The sequence below is a fragment of the Copadichromis virginalis genome, linkage group LG23 (assembly GCF_057382275.1).
Source record: "Copadichromis virginalis isolate Kocher_CV1m ecotype Utaka linkage group LG23, C_Virginalis_male_GT1.1, whole genome shotgun sequence".
Taxonomy (NCBI): domain Eukaryota; kingdom Metazoa; phylum Chordata; class Actinopteri; order Cichliformes; family Cichlidae; genus Copadichromis; species Copadichromis virginalis.
The window spans coordinates 45,850,218-45,868,912 of NC_140639.1; the positions used below are offsets into that span (position 1 = coordinate 45,850,218).

The window sequence follows — 18,695 nt, forward strand, 5'->3', positions numbered from 1 at the left end:
GTAAACCTGTTTCTCCATCACTGTTCTGCTCTGATGATTCAGTAAGGACATCTCCTGGTTTCATCTTCATGTTTCCCTCTCACCACATATACAAACCGATATCATGACCAGCAGCTTTTTTACAGCTGTGGCTCCAGCAAACATCAGCTGATACTAGAAATTAATCTTAAATAAATTCTAACAACAGCTGATTAAATGTGCTGCTGTTGTTTAGCGCGACATCCGCTGGTTTCCTGTTTCTGGCGCAAAGTGGGAGATAAATAAACAAGAGAGACGATCAGCTGATCATTGATCAGTTTCATGATTAAAGTAGTAACAGACGAGGGAGGGAGGGAGGGGGGGGGGGATAAGAGAAGAGGCAGCTGTGCAGCGTAAATACAGAATAACTCCAGCTTTGTGTCTTTTCCCATTCTAGCTAAAGTACGGGACAAACTGCGTCTCTTCTCAGCTCAATACGAAACCCGTAATATTTTCTCTGAATGAGGGACCATTCCACTTTTTAAGGAGCCGTTGGCAACTCTACTAACTAACCTTATGAATAAAATAAAGTTCACTATCAGTAACATCATAGCAACCGAACAGCTGTATAGAAACTCCGTCATGCTAGCTCACGCAGTACGAGTTATTGTAACTGACTGTAAAAAGTCAGCACAACGAAAATAAACTCCACCTAAACTTGGTTTATATCTGACCCAGATAGACTGCAGGTCATAACTTCTTACCTCAAGTTCAGTTCACCTGATACTCGAACCGGCGGCCGCCTCAGGTCTTTGCTCCTCCTGCCTCCCCTTCCCTCATCCATCTGTTGCCTCTGTGGAAGCCCCGCCATAGCCACCACCAAACAACTGAGTTATTTTTACACATCGGCCAGCATCTGGCCAATCCACCACCTCTCATTGTTCATGCCGTTACAAAAAAAAAAAAAAAAAAAAAAGTCATCAGCCCACTGTGCAAATGTCCGATGGCTAGTCCAGCTATGTTAACTTGTTAATCTTTCGCTGAAAAAACGTTTTCTGTGGTGCCGTCTTTCGTGCTTGGCTCTCCTACCTTTGCTAACATGATGCTCATAGTGCAGAAGCCGGTGCTGCATTCACTTACCCTCAGACATCTGAGCTTCACTGTGAAGCCATAATCGTACATTTGATATTTCATTAAATTTTATTGTTTTAGCTTCGGGGTGGCACCTGGGGTGGCCAGTCTGGTTGGGGGGGTGGCCTCTGCCCCCCAAGGCCACTCCGCTGGACACGCCACTGTAAACGAGTAACGTATGAAGCACTGATCCCTATATAAAGTGCATTACAGTAATCCAGCCGAGTGCTAACAAAGGCGTGGATAACTGTCTCAAAGTGCTGCTGTGAAATAAATGTCTTTATTTTATCAGCTGCCTGAGCTGAAAGAAGCTTGATTTTACCACTGCCTTAATCTGGCTGACAAGCTTCAGGTCAGAGTTCACTTTGAGCTCCAGGTTTGTCACAGCTGGTTTAACGTACTGTGTCAAGGTATCTAAATACACATTGGGGGTCTCAGTAGGGCTGCCAAGAGATTTGAACCCTGGTGGAGGAGACCTTCTCAATAAAAAAGTGTTTAAAAAAACGTTTACAGGCTGCAGTCAGTATGTGGTGCACTAAGAACAGAGTTAATGGTTTTAAATAAAACATGCAGGTTGCGACAGTTTGATGAAATAATGTCAGATAAGTGTTGTCTTTTGGTATCTTTTACAGTTTTTTGATATTGATGCCAACAGTCCTTTAGCATCTGGAATGACACTTGTAGCTTGTTTCCATTCACGCTCAGCTCGACAGCACTTGCGTCTGACAGCCTTCAGCCAGGGGTCAGATTTAGTTTTAGGCTGCCTGGTTCTTAACGGAGCCACAGTGTCCAAAGCAATCTGGTAGGTGGAATAAAACCATGAGCTCAGTTCCTCAGTCTGGCTGCACAAAAACTCCGGGATTTTACAGTTCTGCTTAAAAACTGTTAAAAACTGCTCAGCAGTGGACGGGTCAAAAATACGACAGCGGCGAGCAGCAGCGTGGTTTAACTGAGGTACGGGCAAGAGGAACTTGAAGCATCACAGGACTGTGGTCAGAAAACACAGCATCACAAATCTCTACGTTAAAAACAGAAACAAACAGAAGAACTATGAGATAAAACAAGATCAAGTGTGTGTCCATGTTCATGTATGGGACTGACTGAATAGCACAAAGTTAGAATGCTTAGTCTGTTTTTTAGGCTATTTCACAATATGAAAATAAATAACTTATTAAAACAGATCATATACACATCCAATAACTAAGTGAAAATGATTGTTTTTGTTTTTTTATTTGCTAATCAAAGTGTCAGTGCAGTCAACCATCGTTTTTGTCCTCGTGCATTAGTTTTGATTTAGTTATCAAGTAAAATTTAATAGTAATTTTTTTACTTTGATTTTTGGGATGTAGGATGATCATTTTCATTTCTGTCTAACGCTGTGACGTCTTCTTGTTCCAGCATGATTTCTTTCTCATTGACATTTGATGGGTTTTCAAGGTGTTCCATTAACATTACATCTTATTTATTTTAATTTTATATGTGCGTGACTTGGAGCATGAACCAGAAATATGCAAGCCTCGTGGAGGTTTTTTTGTCTCTAAATGATCGAAATTAAAAATCTCGGTATCATCGGGACCTCATCCATCTAGTCGAGGAGCTGACCGCGGTCTAGACTACACTAAGCAGCAGCAGTGTACTCCTAGTATGTACAATGCATCACTATGAGACATAAATGCACACTTAGTGTGATGTATTCTTAACAACTTTGAATGATGGGGTATGAAGTGAGAGGCATTTAATGAACTGGAAGTGCTTCTCTGAGCCCTCACACGCCCAAGACAGATTAGGAAGAGAGGGGAACCACCTTGCTGCATGAGTAGCTACGCGGTCAGGTTGACTTCCACATGGTTTGCTGGGGACGCTGCCATGTAGCCAGCCTGGCCTCAAATCCAAGACCCTGAAATGAGGAGAAACTCCAAGGTGTGAAATTGCATGTGTAAAAAATTGTAGGTTTAAGATAGCTTTTAAAAGTCCTGTGATAAACACCTGGATGAGCTTGATAATATCCCGAGGTCCGAGCACCTCTGGGTCAAACTCAACCTGAGCTTTGTTGGTTGCCAGTGCGACCGAAGCCATGAGGATCCCTCTGGTTAAGTTGAGCTTGGACTCGATGTTGTGGACACATGATGCGCACGTCATGCCTGTTATCTGCATGTGAAATACATGTGATGTGGAATTTGCACAAAATTCTGCATTATCAATAAAGATCAATAAAGTATTCTGATTCTGATTCTGATTATATGGTGTCCCGCAGACTTACAGTGAGGTCCAGCTTTCCATGTGCTACTGCATTATCCTCAATCACTTTGGCACCAAAGCCCAAGTCTTTGATGAGCTCAGTCACTGCAGTAGCATCCAGGACATGTGAATCATACTTCACCTCTGCCTTACCGGCCATTAGCGACACCAACACTGAGAAGATTCCTGGTTAACAAACACAGTACACTTTATCAACAATCTTCATCTCAATTCAAATGCCTCATCCCTGGAAGTCGCTCACCTCTGTGTTTGAGCAGGTTCCTCTCGATGTTGGACACACAGGAGGCACAGGTCATCCCCGTAACGCAGATGAAGCATTTCTGTGCTTTTATCTCAGGCGAACTTGCAGATGGTGCCTGTGAACCCGTCCCATTGCTGACTACAGGCCTGTTTGTTGACATGTCAGAAAGTCCAAAGCTTACAGGCTGGGACTTTTCATGACTCTGAACACTCTTTATAGGTTCTGAAAGGACAAAAAAATATGGAGGCGCCATATAAGTTTGTAGCTCTACAGATTTATGAGGCTCAACTTAGAATCTTCAATCACCATAGTCCAACTAGAAATTTTAAAAACTCATCCTATTCTCTTCCTGAAGGGAGGGAGGATATAATCTCTTTCATTCATTTTTTTTGTCTGTTTGTTAGCAGTGTGGCAACCAGAGTTTTCGAATTTTGTGTGATGGTAGATAGCAATAACCAATAGATACCAATAACAGCTCAAGGTGATTAAATTTTCAAGAAAATCGGTCAAAGTCAAGGTCATACCAGATGTGAAAGTTAGTAAAATCTTTATATCACCCATAATTTTTCAGATTTCACAGCAATATACTAGGCCCTGTGGGACATGAGTACCTAGGTTGGCTAAGTATTTAACATTGACATTTATTGTTTAAGGTCAAAGTTGACCTTGGAAAAAACACTTCAAGGAATAATATCAAGTAATATATCCTGTGAAAAGGCCTGGAGAGGCATCACAGTGATGCCATAAAGTTTTGCAAAATCACGCATGCATGAATATATCTTAAAATGTCAAACTTTCACAACTTATAGAAGACAAGGGTAAAGATATAAAACTTTAGTATGTAATGCTTCAAGGTCAACGGTCAGGTTCACACAAATTAGGAAAAAGCCTTATTTTCCATGGGTCATCTCCAAACTTTAAAGCAATAGGAACATAAGTTACTTGTTTGCTTGAACTCTTTAAAACATTGTATGCCTTCACAGTGAAACAAATGGATTAATGGATTGGATAACATGGTAGGAACTAACAACTCGGTCGTCAGAGAACATCTGCAGGCTGTTTCTGCAATTAAAGCCCTGGTAAGGATAAGGGCTCTCAGAGTTTCACTGAGGAGTACAGTTGTCTGGTTCCCAGAGTAACCGTTGAGTTTCTGGTTTACTCTAAACAACATACCTCTTCTAAGAAACCCTTTAGATAGCATGTACACGATTTTACGGTTAATGGCAGACATTTCCTAAATGAAAGCAAACCCCTCCAAGGACATCAAACAATGAGTGCTTTTATACCTCGGGTGTAAAAACTAGTTCAAAGATACTTGAGTTCCCAACTCACTCCTTGCCTGACAGAAATACCAGATGAAGAGATGAGGTGCCACTGAGGCATGAGAGTTGTTTTTCATGTTCATCCCATTGGTCTGTGTATGCCTTTAATAATAATAATAATAATAATAATAATAATAATAATAATAATAATAATAATAATAATAATAATAATAATTATTATTATTATTATTATATTGCATAAAATGTAGACTTTACTTTTTTACTTTTTACCTCTTGTTTCTGTCTTGCCCTGACACCTGAGATCAGCCAATACAGCAGTGGGCCATAACAAATTAAAAATTGGTCAGATGATCCAGCTGTGCTACTGTTCTTGCATCTCTGGTGAGAGGCACTGAGACCAGATGAGAGGATTTGGGGAAATGATGTACAAACTCAGAAATGGAAAGATAGGGATAGGGAAAAAATGCACCAACCTGTGCCAAATTCTACCCAAAATAAATTAAAATGCACAACTTCTTGTCCAAGCCTGATCAGCTGGAGTCAAGCTAACACCTGCTACCATGTGAACTAATGGGTAAGGTATCTAGTTCCTGAGTGTTTGTGTCCCTTTATGTTGGAGAAGTTTTGGGATCTTTAGGTTGTGATCTGGACCAAGTGCTGCGGAGCTCAAGTAAGATGTTAAAGAAAAACAGGATGGCAAAAACAAATGCTAACTGTTCCCTGGATGTTCAGTCAGTTGTCACCCTCACTATTTATTAAGATTTGACACACTGAAAAAGAAAACTGAAATAATCCTAAAATAATATATTTTTTAAAAGCTTCATTAAGCAAACATTTATTTTTGTTACCTACCTTTAAGTGAGGCGTCAAAGCCCATGTCCTCAATAGCTGCCCTGAGCTGCTCTGGCTCTGTCAAATAGGGATCAAAGGTTATTGTTCCCTTTTCCGCCTCCAGGGACACCGCTATGAACCGCACTCCAGTCATCTGAGAGATCCTCCCTTCTATTGTCTGCACACAAGAGCTGCAAGTCATCCCTCCAATCAAAATGGTTACAGTCTGGGTGGAGGCATCCACCTCCTTTTTCTGCCAGAAACTTAAATCTTCTACTGATGGGTCCTCAGATAACAAAGCAGTATCAAAGCCCATGTCCTCAATTTTGTCTCTCAGCTCTTCATGTGTGACTAGAAGAGGCTGAAAAACAATCAGCGCTGCTTTGTCCTGAAGAGACACCTGAATATGTGAAACCCCCTGCAGCTCCCCGATCTGTCCCTGAATGGACTGCACACAGGACTGGCAGTGCATACCATCCACCCTGATCTGCACCACAGACTCCACGCTGTATCCCAAGGTCTGTAGTTCCAGGGCAATCTCTTTGGTTGGAATAACTGAAGCATCATAGTCCACCTTGGCCAAACTGTTGGGTACAGACCATGTGACAGTAGAGCTGGGCGATAGAACGATAACGATATGTATCGCGATATAACTTTTACTCGATAGAGAAATTAAGCTATCGCGATAGACCTCGCTGCTCTTGTCCTCTTAAAAAAAAAAAAAAAAAAAAAAAAAGGTCAGCCGATCCAAATTCAGTAGCGCAGAGCTGAACCAATCACAGCCGCAGCGTCACGTCGCGTGACTTGCTACGTACAGCACAAGTGCCAAGCCGCACGTGTGTTTGTTTGGGAAGCAGCCAGCGGGTAATGGAGCCAGCGCATAATGGAGGAAATGAGTGTGCCGACTAGAAAAATCAACCGAGCGTGACCGAAGAGAAAACAGATGATGGTTCCAATGCCGGAGAGATTGTCGAACGGAAGAGCCAAAGAAGTTCCGTAGTGTGAAGGTATTTCGGCTATTTCAAGTCTGACAAAAAACAGAGTAGCGTGCACTGTAAATTGTGCTGAAAGCAAGTCTGGAAATACAATAAACTGGTGCATGCGTCACACTGTGCGCCACGTTATTGTTTCGGTGAAATGAATTTCTACAATACTGTTACTGTTAATTCTACTCTCTGCAGTGTTTAAATGCTTACATATACACACAGTTACTGTCCCTCCACACATACGACTCGGTTCTGCTTCTATGCCGCAGCTTTGTTTACTTTTTCCCACCGAGGCTTCTAGACTTCTGATTGGCCAACATTTCTGCACGGTTAGGAATCTAGCGCCACCTGCTGCTTTGGCATGTTCATAGCAGCGTTTTCCTTCATTTCTGCCTTTATGTGTGGACGGGATTATTTTTTAAAACGAAAACGGAAAATCTCCGTTTTCAAAAATACCTGTGTACGTGTGGACGTAGCCTCAGTCTCTGACTGGAAGCGCTAATTCGTCATTCGGCTTTTGTCAGACTAAAGTAACTGTTAAAACTGTTTGAAAAGCTAAGCTATACAACAAGGACAGATTGAGAATTTCCTTTTAGTTCTCAGTTTATTTGATATTGACAAAAGTTAGTCAGTTTTGTCTGTTCTTCTGTAAAACAAACTAAGATTTATTTTTAGAATTTATATTTTGTTTCTAAGTGGAATTGACAATTTAGTCTGTTTCGTTTGTTCTATTTTGAAACTTAAACGCTTTAGCGGCTGCCTTTTGTGTAGTTTGCAATATTTGCCTTTATTTATCTGAAAAAGTCTCATGTTCCTTAAGTACATCTACCCTGTTGAACTTATTATGGGAAATAAATATTTAAAAACAAGCTGCTGATTATTTCACATTTTACTTGTGAGCAACGGCACATTTAAATCTTACAAATATAGTTATTTGGCTTATATCGTGATAGATATCGTTATCGCCTGAAATGAAAAAAACATATCGTGATATGAAAAAATCTCATATCGCCCAGCTCTATGTGACAGCAATTATTCCATTCAGGCTGCAGATTCTGGTTTGGATGATGTGGACCTCATGCTCAGAGGTGATCCGCTGAAGTTTAAAAGATGCTCTTGAGGCAGCTTTAGGTGGAGGGCAGAGCTCAGTTTGGCTCCCATACTCGTAGGCCAGGTTTTCAAAGCCTTGTTTCTCAATGTCATGGTCATTCTCCTGGAAGGACAACAGAAGAGCATATCAATTCAGCATTTTTTTTTTTTTTTTTGGAAATGTAGGGAAAATAATTATTACAATTTATCTTAAAATTACAATATCTTAGGTCATATTTTAAGAATAAAGGCCGTCTTTACAGAATGCTATTATTAAGATATGTAGTAAGACAGAAGGATAAGATCCAGAAACCGCAGTGTAAGGTAATTCTATCAGGCTTCTGCTATTTGACGTCTGTGAGCATCAGAACTGGAACATCACAGCAACTCTGACCTAAATTATTCAGATGACACAAAGCTCTACATATAAGCGTCACCACACATTTAAAAGCCCCTAAAAAGTGCTTTGCACATATCAGATATATATATATATATATATATATATATATATATATATATATTAGGGGTGCAACGATACACAAAATTCACGGTTCGGTTCGGTTCGATACTTTGGTGTCACGGTTCGATATTTTTTCGATACAAAAAAAATGTTCATGCATTTTTAATTTGTCATTTATTAAAATTATAAATATATATTTTAACTCAAAAGTACAGTTTTTAAATTTAACCCTAACCCTTGTGCGTGTTTTTTATTTTGACAGCGAATGCGCACCTGCGGACCACTTATGTGCAGCCCTGGTTATTTAGCTCGTCATATTGCAGCCACAGAAATTATTTTGTCCATGAAACCATAAAGCTGCACTTTCTTTTTGCCTTATAGTCTGATTTGTCATAACTTCTCTGTTTTGTGGTAAGCTTTTCTTTGGCTGTCACTTCTTCACCCTGACCTGTCTTGTTTGGCTCAGCAGAACTGAAATGCTTTTACACACTCACTCACATAAGCTCAGCGATTCTCTGCGCGATCAACCTCTCACATGTTTAAGCTGCGGGAGATTTCACTTGTCATGTTTGCATAGTAAGCTAACGATTAATAAGACGATGTCAGAGGAATTGGTGCACAAATTATCATCACTCACAGATCAGTGCTGTCGCTCTCTATACACAGTTCGCACGATTGCAAAGTGAAAGCAAAAAAACAAGCGCAAATTCAAACGCGATTTCAATATGTCACATATTGACAGTGGCTCACCGATGCCAATGACATAATTACCCAGCTACATTTCTGAAAGAATGCAAAAGCATTGACATATATTTTTCCTTCCTACAATAGCCCGACGGGCAGGGAAGAGAAAGATTTTGGTAGCCCGACTGAAAAAATCGCTAGCCCCAGGATGTCAGGCTAGCGATATTGCAAGCCCTGTATCTGATTGAGGAATCACTCATCTTTGGAAAAGAGAGTTTATTACAGAGAAATGTCTCTTTCCAAAATAAAAGCTATACTATCCGCTTCTTCTGGGCTATATTCTCAGCAGCATAAGGAGAATCATGTGCTAACAGCTGTCTAAATGACTCGGCTAAAGTTAGTAGCATGCTTGTTGTTTTTGTCTTTGCACTAGGATGATGTCGGAGTAAATGTGCAGTCATATTCGTTGTGTTCCCACTAGTGCTTTCAGGTTAATCTCGTTGAAATGACCTTAACACCACAACACGGCAAATCTCCGTTAACGAGCTACCGCCGATCGCCCCGTGCATGGGGCTAGACGGCCAACACGTTAACGAGCTAACTGCACTAACACACTAGTTCCCACCCATGTAATTGAGCATTGCATGGCACATCCAACATACTGTTTTACTTTAGTCCATGACTCGCTTGTTTCGGGGTTCGAGTGAGAGCCATGGTTTCAAGCTGGTTTTTAGTTCAAAGATGAAGCTGTATTTAAGAACATTTGAGAAACGCTGAGAAAATAAATTACATTCTGGGCAACTCAGTGTCCAGAACTCTGGCCAGCCAACACGCTGTACTTATTGCTCCACTTTATTTGGGGGCGTTTATGTTGTCTGTTGAGACTTGTGAAACCACATGAAGACCAGAGAGTACCAACGATTTGAATCACTGAATCTAGTTCCACTAAAAGAGGGGGAGTAGCAGGAGCATGTGTGACGTGCTCAAACACAGCTGGATCAAATGCCTGAATTAGCTCTTCAGCATGGCATCAAGTTTGGCAAAGGCCTGACAACAAGCCATTCATTTGATTCAGGTGTGTCAGAACAAGGATGCGTCTAAAAGCTAAAGAAAAAAAGAACAGTGCCTCTCCAGGACTGGACTTGGAATCCCTGTGCTAGGCTCTATGTAGACATAAGAAGTGGCCTTTGGTGATCGGGGGCAGTTATGGTACATGACTGACTCACTCGGTGCCTGTACTACAGGGTTACTTGTCTGCATTTTTGGGGGGAACAGGACCTGACTGTCGTCTGTTTTTGGACACAGTTCAGAGAATCGGGCCATCCAAAACACATAGCAGAGGATGGTTTCGATCCATCGACCTCTGGGTTATGGGCCCAGCACGCTTCCGCTGCGCCACTCTGCTGGACAGCACCCCAGATGGGACTCGAACCCACAATCCCTGGCTTAGGAGGCCAGTGCCTTATCCATTAGGACACCGGGGCAGATGAGCGCTTGACTTCCTTTCTTTGGCGGTTGTTTCGGGGTTCGAGTGAGAGCCATGGTTTCAAGCTGGTTTTTAGTTCAAAGATGAAGCTGTATTTAAGAACATTTGAGAAACGCTGAGAAAATAAATTACACTCTGGGCAACTCAGTGTCCAGAACTCTGGCCAGCCAACACGCTGTACTTATTGCTCCACTTTATTTGGGGGCGTTTATGTTGTCTGTTGAGACTTGTGAAACCACATGAAGACCAGAGAGTACCAACGATTTGAATCACTGAATCTAGTTCCACTAAAAGAGGGGGAGTAGCAGGAGCATGTGTGACGTGCTCAAACACAGCTGGATCAAATGCCTGAATTAGCTCTTCAGCATGGCATCAAGTTTGGCAAAGGCCTGACAACAAGCCATTCATTTGATTCAGGTGTGTCAGAACAAGGATGCGTCTAAAAGCTAAAGAAAAAAAGAACAGTGCCTCTCCAGGACTGGACTTGGAATCCCTGTGCTAGGCTCTATGTAGACATAAGAAGTGGCCTTTGGTGATCGGGGGCAGTTATCGTACATGACTGACTCACTCGGTGCCTGTACTACAGGGTTACTTGTCTGCATTTTTGGGGGGAACAGGACCTGACTGTCGTCTGTTTTTGGACACAGTTCAGAGAATCGGGCCATCCAAAACACATAGCAGAGGATGGTTTCGATCCATCGACCTCTGGGTTATGGGCCCAGCACGCTTCCGCTGCGCCACTCTGCTGGACAGCACCCCAGATGGGACTCGAACCCACAATCCCTGGCTTAGGAGGCCAGTGCCTTATCCATTAGGACACCGGGGCAGATGAGCGCTTGACTTCCTTTCTTTGGCGGTTGTTTCGGGGTTCGAGTGAGAGCCATGGTTTCAAGCTGGTTTTTAGTTCAAAGATGAAGCTGTATTTAAGACGATTTGAGAAACGCTGAGAAAATAAATTACACTCTGGGCAACTCAGTGTCCAGAACTATGGCCAGCTAACACGCTGTACTTATTGCTCCACTTTATTTGGGGGCGTTTATGTTGTCTGTTGAGACTTGTGAAACCACATGAAGACCAGAGAGTACCAACGATTTGAATCACTGAATCTAGTTCCACTAAAAGAGGGGGAGTAGCAGGAGCATGTGTGACGTGCTCAAACACAGCTGGATCAAATGCCTGAATTAGCTCTTCAGCATGGCATCAAGTTTGGCAAAGGCCTGACAACAAGCCATTCATTTGATTCAGGTGGTTAACAGGCTTTCAAGATGGCGGCGCACGTAGTTGCAGCAGCTCAGTGTTCTACCGATCGATGCTATGTTTGGATAATTTTGTACGCCTTATGTTTGTTTTTGTGTTCTACCAGCCAAGCGAATAACATCTATAGCCGACATGATCTCCTCAAGATTGGAGTAAGCTACCGCGAGAGCGTGACTAGCAAATTTGTCCGCTTACACAAGATACCGGTGGAAATAGCGAGGAGTCCGGGCTCCCCATGGATTGTTATCCCTTCGGGGTGGAGGCGCAGGCGGCGTCGAGAGAGAAGGAGACGGCGAGGCTGCAGGGCCGGCGCGCTAGCCAGGCTACGGAGGCAGCCACTCAAACCACCGCTCCCCAGCCTATTCATCACAAATACCAGATCCCTCGCGAACAAGTTGGACGAATTGAGATTGCAAATAGCAGCAAATAACTTCATCAAAGACTCATGCATCCTTCTTATCACTGAATCCTGGCTACATCAATCCATTCCAGACTCTGCTATTGAGCTAGCAGGCTATACCACACAGCGACATGACCGAACCGTGGACTCCGGTAAGCGCAAAGGAGGGGGGCTCTGTATGTATGTGAACAACAGCTGGTGTACCAACACTGATAATAGACCGTCACTGTTCACCGGACATTGAATAGCTGACTGTTAAATGCAGGCCCATCTACCTACCTAGGGAGTTCACCGTTGTCATAATAACAGCTGTTTACATACCACCAGATGCTAATGCTAACTCTGCGATCGCACTCCTGCATACAAACATCAATAATAAACAGAGCACTTACCCTGACGCTGTACATATCGTAGCAGGGGACTTCAATCACGCAGACTTAAAAAGAGCAATCCCCAAATTCCACCAGCACGTCAAGTGTGCCACTAGGGGTGACAAGATTCTGGACAAAGTTTATTCCAACATCAAAATGGGCTACAGGGCCAGACCTTTGCCACATCTGGGTCAGTCTGACCACTTGTCACTGTTTCTAATCCCTGCATATGCCCCCCTCAAGAAAACTGCTCTTACCATCACAAAGAATATTACCATATGGCCAGAGGGTGCCTCTCAGCAGCTGCAGGACTGTTTTGACAGGACTAACTGGGATATCTTTGAACATCAGGACTTGGAAATGTTCACAGACGGTGTCCTCTGCTATATAAAACACTGCATAGACACTGTTACAGCAGTCAAACGGATCCGGGCTTATCCCAACCAAAAGCCCTGGATGACCCGGGAGGTCAGGCAGCTGCTGAAGGAGAGGAACATTGCGTTCAGGTCTGGCAACAGGGATTACTACACCACAGCCCGATCCAACCTGAAGAGAGGCATCAGAGAGGCAAAGGGGGACTATAGGAGGAGGATCGAGGACCATTTGAAGAGTAATACCAGCCGGCAGGTGTGGCAAGGCATCCAGCACCTAACCAACTATAAGATCAATCTCGGAGCTGCGGACGGTGACCTGGAGCTGGCAGAGGAGCTGAATATCTTCTTTGCCCGCTTTGAGACCAGGGTACCGGAGGTATTGGAGCCACAGCAGCAACACGCCACCCGTAGCAGCACCACCCTCACCCTGGAAGAGCACGAGGTGAGGCGCATGCTGCAGGCTGTTAACCCGAGGAAGGCGGCGGGTCCTGATGGTGTGCCAGGTCGAATATTGAGGGATTGTGCAGGACAGCTGGCTGGGATCTTCACCAGGATTTTCAACAAATCCCTCGCACAGGCGACTGTCCCACTCTGCCTGAAGTCCTCCACCATAGTCCCCTTGCCTAAGAAGCCCCACATCACCGGCCTGAATGACTACAGACCGGTGGCACTCACCCCAGTGGTAATGAAATGCTTTGAGAAGCTGGTCCGCAGACACATCACAGCAGCCCTGCCCCGCAGCCTGGATCCACACCAGTTTGCCTACAGAGCAAACCGATCCACGGAAGATGCTGTAGCCACAGCACTCCATGCTGCATTAACTCACCTGGAAGAGCATGGTAGCTATGTGCGGATGCTCTTCGTGGATTACTGCTCAGCTTTTAACACCATCCTTCCACACAAACTGGTGGCCAAGCTACAAGACCTGGGGCTTCCATACAGCACCTGCATGTGGATCAATGGCTTCCTCTCGGGCCGTAGACAGAGAGTCAGAGTTGGCCATCACACATCCTCAGCCCTGAGTCTCAGCACTGGCTCACCCCAGGGCTGTGTGCTCAGTCCACTGCTCTACTCTCTCTACACACACGACTGCACTCCTCGCCACCACAGCAACATCTTTGTGAAATTTGCAGATGACACCACAGTGGTGGGGCTCATTTCCAAGGGAGACGAGTCTACGTACAGAGACGAGGTGGAGCAGCTGACGTCATGGTGTAAGGCCAATAACCTCCTCCTCAACACTTCAAAAACCAAAGAACTCATAATAGACTTCAGAAGGAAAAAGGCAGAGATCCAACCACTATTCATAAATGGGGACTGTGTAGAAAGGGTGGCAAGCTTCCGCTTCCTGGGAGTCAATATAGAGGAGAACCTTTCCTGGAGTGTGAACACCTCCGAGCTGCTGAAAAAGGCCCAACAGAGACTGTAATTCCTGAGAATTCTCAGGAGGAATAACATCACACAGAGACTGCTGGTGTCCTTCTACAGAGCCACCATTGAGAGTGTTCTAACTTACTGCATATGCATCTGGTACACTAGCTGCACAGGGGCTCAGAGGAAAGCACTCCAAGGGATCATTAACACCGCCCAAAAGATCACTGGCTGCCCTCTCCCCACACTGGAAGTTCTACACAACGCCCACTGTTTTAAAAAGGCCCAAAACATCATAAAAGACACCTCACATCCTGGCCACTCCCTGTTCGAACTGTTGCCCTCAGGCAGACGGTACAGGGCAATCAGAGCAAGGACTAATAGACTCAAACACAGCTGTTATCCAACTGCAATAACACATCTGAATACTACAAAAAAATGTCCATCACGCCACTCTTGTGTTAATCTATGCACGGTCTGAAGCATGTGTGTGGAAATGTATGTGAATGTTTTACTGTTATATCTTATTAGTATTTTAAGTATTCTATCTATTTTATTTATTGAATTTTATTGTTTTATTTATATTTTGATATTGCTAGGGATGATGCAATGATCGGGGACCATTCTTAATTTCGTTGTTCTCATGACAATGACAATAAAGTTTCTGATTCTGATTCTGTGTGTCAGAACAAGGATGCGTCTAAAAGCTAAAGAAAAAAAGAACAGTGCCTCTCCAGGACTGGACTTGGAATCCCTGTGCTAGGCTCTATGTAGACATAAGAAGTGGCCTTTGGTGATCGGGGGCAGTTATGGTACATGACTGACTCACTCGGTGCCTGTACTACAGGGTTACTTGTCTGCATTTTTGGGGGGAACAGGACCTGACTGTCGTCTGTTTTTGGACACAGTTCAGAGAATCGGGCCATCCAAAACACATAGCAGAGGATGGTTTCGATCCATCGACCTCTGGGTTATGGGCCCAGCACGCTTCCGCTGCGCCATTCTGCTGGACAGCACCCCAGATGGGACTCGAACCCACAATCCCTGGCTTAGGAGGCCAGTGCCTTATCCATTAGGCCACCGGGGCAGATGATTCCTTGACTTCCTTTCTTTGGAGGTTGTTTCGGGGTTCGAGTGAGAGCCATGGTTTCAAGCTGGTTTTTAGTTCAAAGATGAAGCTGTATTTAAGAACATTTGAGAAACGCTGAGAAAATAAATTACACTCTGGGCAACTCAGTGTCCAGAACGCTGGCCAGCCAACACGCTGTACTTATTGCTCCACTTTATTTGGGGGCGTTTATGTTGTCTGTTGAGACTTGTGAAACCACATGAAGACCAGAGAGTACCAACGATTTGAATCACTGAATCTAGTTCCACTAAAAGAGGGGGAGTAGCAGGAGCATGTGTGACGTGCTCAAACACAGCTGGATCAAATGCCTGAATTAGCTCTTCAGCATGGCATCAAGTTTGGCAAAGGCCTGACAACAAGCCATTCATTTGATTCAGGTGTGTCAGAACAAGGATGCATCTAAAAGCTAAAGAAAAAAAGAACAGTGCCTCTCCAGGACTGGACTTGGAATCCCTGTGCTAGGCTCTATGTAGACATAAGAAGTGGCCTTTGGTGATCGGGGGCAGTTATCGTACATGACTGACTCACTCGGTGCCTGTACTACAGGGTTACTTGTCTGCATTTTTGGGGGGAACAGGACCTGACTGTCGTCTGTTTTTGGACACAGTTCAGAGAATCGGGCCATCCAAAACACATAGCAGAGGATGGTTTCGATCCATCGACCTCTGGGTTATGGGCCCAGCACGCTTCCGCTGCGCCACTCTGCTGGACAGCACCCCAGATGGGACTCGAACCCACAATCCCTGGCTTAGGAGGCCAGTGCCTTATCCATTAGGACACCGGGGCAGATGAGCGCTTGACTTCCTTTCTTTGGCGGTTGTTTCGGGGTTCGAGTGAGAGCCATGGTTTCAAGCTGGTTTTTAGTTCAAAGATGAAGCTGTATTTAAGACGATTTGAGAAACGCTGAGAAAATAAATTACACTCTGGGCAACTCAGTGTCCAGAACTATGGCCAGCCAACACGCTGTACTTATTGCTCCACTTTATTTGGGGGCGTTTATGTTGTCTGTTGAGACTTGTGAAACCACATGAAGACCAGAGAGTACCAACGATTTGAATCACTGAATCTAGTTCCACTAAAAGAGGGGGAGTAGCAGGAGCATGTGTGACGTGCTCAAACATAGCTGGATCAAATGCCTGAATTAGCTCTTCAGCATGGCATCAAGTTTGGCAAAGGCCTGACAACAAGCCATTCATTTGATTGAGGTGTGTCAGAACAAGGATGCGTCTAAAAGCTAAAGAAAAAAAAGTAGTTCTCCAGGACTGGAGTTGGAGTCCCTGTGCTAGGCTCTATGTACACATAAGGAGTCGCCTTTGGTGATCGGGCGCAGTTATCGTACATGACTGACTCACTCGGTGCCTGTACTACAGGGTTACTTGTCTGCGTTTTTGGGGAAAAGGACCTGACTGTCGCCTGTTTTTGGACACAGTTCAGAGAATCGGGCCATCCAAAACACATAGCAGAGGATGGTTTCGATCCATCGACCTCTGGGTTATGGGCCCAGCACGCTTCCGCTGCGCCACTCTGCTGGACAGCACCCCAGATGGGACTCGAACCCACAATCCCTGGCTTAGGAGGCCAGTGCCTTATCCATTAGGCCACCGGGGAAGATGAGCGCTTGACTTCCTTTCTTTGGAGGTTGTTTCGGGGTTCGAGTGAGAGCCATGGTTTCAAGCTGGTTTTTAGTTCAAAGATGAAGCTGTATTTAAGAACATTTGAGAAACGCTGAGAAAATAAATTACATTCTGGGCAACTCAGTGTCCAGAACTCTGGCCAGCCAACACGCTGTACTTATTGCTCCACTTTATTTGGGGGCGTTTATGTTGTCTGTTGAGACTTGTGAAACCACATGAAGACCAGAGAGTACCAACGATTTGAATCACTGAATCTAGTTCCACTAAAAGAGGGGGAGTAGCAGGAGCATGTGTGACGTGCTCAAACACAGCTGGATCAAATGCCTGAATTAGCTCTTCAGCATGGCATCAAGTTTGGCAAAGGCCTGACAACAAGCCATTCATTTGATTCAGGTGTGTCAGAACAAGGATGCGTCTAAAAGCTAAAGAAAAAAAGAACAGTGCCTCTCCAGGACTGGACTTGGAATCCCTGTGCTAGGCTCTATGTAGACATAAGAAGTGGCCTTTGGTGATCGGGGGCAGTTATCGTACATGACTGACTCACTCGGTGCCTGTACTACAGGGTTACTTGTCTGCATTTTTGGGGGGAACAGGACCTGACTGTCGTCTGTTTTTGGACACAGTTCAGAGAATCGGGCCATCCAAAACACATAGCAGAGGATGGTTTCGATCCATCGACCTCTGGGTTATGGGCCCAGCACGCTTCCGCTGCGCCACTCTGCTGGACAGCACCCCAGATGGGACTCGAACCCACAATCCCTGGCTTAGGAGGCCAGTGCCTTATCCATTAGGACACCGGGGCAGATGAGCGCTTGACTTCCTTTCTTTGGCGGTTGTTTCGGGGTTCGAGTGAGAGCCATGGTTTCAAGCTGGTTTTTAGTTCAAAGATGAAGCTGTATTTAAGACGATTTGAGAAACGCTGCGAAAATAAATTACACTCTGGGCAACTCAGTGTCCAGAACTATGGCCAGCTAACACGCTGTACTTATTGCTCCACTTTATTTGGGGGCGTTTATGTTGTCTGTTGAGACTTGTGAAACCACATGAAGACCAGAGAGTACCAACGATTTGAATCACTGAATCTAGTTCCACTAAAAGAGGGGGAGTAGCAGGAGCATGTGTGACGTGCTCAAACACAGCTGGATCAAATGCCTGAATTAGCTCTTCAGCATGGCATCAAGTTTGGCAAAGGCCTGACAACAAGCCATTCATTTGATTGAGGTGTGTCAGAACAAGGATGCGTCTAAAAGCTAAAGAAAAAAAAGTAGTTCTCCAGGACTGGAGTTGGAGTCCCTGTGCTAGGCTCTATGTACACATAAGGAGTCGCCTTTGGTGATCGGGCGCAGTTATCATACATGACTGACTCACTCGATGCCTGTACTACAGGGTTACTTGTCTGCGTTTTTGGGGAAAAGGACCTGACTGTCGCCTGTTTTTGGACACAGTTCAGAGAATCGGGCCATCCAAAACACATAGCAGAGGATGGTTTCGATCCATCGACCTCTGGGTTATGGGCCCAGCACACTTCCGCTGCGCCACTCTGCTGGACAGCACCCTAGATGGGACTCGAATCCACAATCCCTGGCTTAGGAGGCCAGTGCCTTATCCATTAGGCCACCGGGGAAGATGAGCGCTTGACTTCCTTTCTTTGGAGGTTGTTTCGGGGTTCGAGTGAGAGCCATGGTTTCGAGCTGGTTTTTAGTTCAAAGATGAAGCTGTATTTATGAACATTTGAGAAACGCTGAGAAAAT

At 44.5% G+C, this 18,695-nt stretch overlaps 1 protein-coding gene and 8 non-coding genes across 11 annotated transcripts in view; all 9 read right to left on the bottom strand.

The window, feature by feature from the left end:
- The window catches only part of LOC146681736 (copper-transporting ATPase 2-like), a 32,378-nt gene extending 26,136 nt beyond the window's left edge, over nucleotides 1-6,242 (bottom strand). For 2 of the 3 annotated variants that reach the window (XR_014918174.1, XM_085449316.1), the window contains exons 1-5: nucleotides 5,725-6,242; nucleotides 3,590-3,811; nucleotides 3,350-3,513; nucleotides 3,076-3,237; nucleotides 2,894-2,986 (exon numbers count right to left, since the gene is read on the bottom strand). Coding sequence is in view for 2 of the 3 variants with exons in the window: in XM_085449316.1 (XP_085305442.1) it covers nucleotides 2,918-2,986; nucleotides 3,076-3,237; nucleotides 3,350-3,513; nucleotides 3,590-3,811; nucleotides 5,725-6,175 (1,068 nt within the window). In the remaining variant the exon portion in view is untranslated. Of the gene's footprint in view, nucleotides 1-326; nucleotides 812-2,893; nucleotides 2,987-3,075; nucleotides 3,238-3,349; nucleotides 3,514-3,589; nucleotides 3,812-5,724 lie in introns of those variants that run through there. The other variant, XM_085449315.1, reaches the window with a different exon arrangement.
- A 4,013-nt stretch (nucleotides 6,243-10,255) lies between these two features.
- On the bottom strand, nucleotides 10,256-10,327 carry trnam-cau (transfer RNA methionine (anticodon CAU)). The gene has a single exon. It is a non-coding gene; the product is annotated as a tRNA-Met (tRNA).
- Nucleotides 10,328-10,333: 6 nt separating this feature from the next.
- Nucleotides 10,334-10,406, bottom strand: trnar-ccu (transfer RNA arginine (anticodon CCU)). The gene has a single exon. It is a non-coding gene; the product is annotated as a tRNA-Arg (tRNA).
- A 677-nt stretch (nucleotides 10,407-11,083) lies between these two features.
- On the bottom strand, nucleotides 11,084-11,155 carry trnam-cau (transfer RNA methionine (anticodon CAU)). Its single transcript has one exon. It is a non-coding gene; the product is annotated as a tRNA-Met (tRNA).
- A 6-nt stretch (nucleotides 11,156-11,161) lies between these two features.
- Nucleotides 11,162-11,234, bottom strand: trnar-ccu (transfer RNA arginine (anticodon CCU)). The gene has a single exon. It is a non-coding gene; the product is annotated as a tRNA-Arg (tRNA).
- Nucleotides 11,235-15,195: 3,961 nt separating this feature from the next.
- trnar-ccu (transfer RNA arginine (anticodon CCU)) lies at nucleotides 15,196-15,268 on the bottom strand. The gene has a single exon. It is a non-coding gene; the product is annotated as a tRNA-Arg (tRNA).
- A 755-nt stretch (nucleotides 15,269-16,023) lies between these two features.
- On the bottom strand, nucleotides 16,024-16,096 carry trnar-ccu (transfer RNA arginine (anticodon CCU)). The gene has a single exon. It is a non-coding gene; the product is annotated as a tRNA-Arg (tRNA).
- A 749-nt stretch (nucleotides 16,097-16,845) lies between these two features.
- On the bottom strand, nucleotides 16,846-16,918 carry trnar-ccu (transfer RNA arginine (anticodon CCU)). The gene has a single exon. It is a non-coding gene; the product is annotated as a tRNA-Arg (tRNA).
- Nucleotides 16,919-17,673: 755 nt separating this feature from the next.
- trnar-ccu (transfer RNA arginine (anticodon CCU)) lies at nucleotides 17,674-17,746 on the bottom strand. Its single transcript has one exon. It is a non-coding gene; the product is annotated as a tRNA-Arg (tRNA).
- Nucleotides 17,747-18,695: the final 949 nt, after the last annotated feature.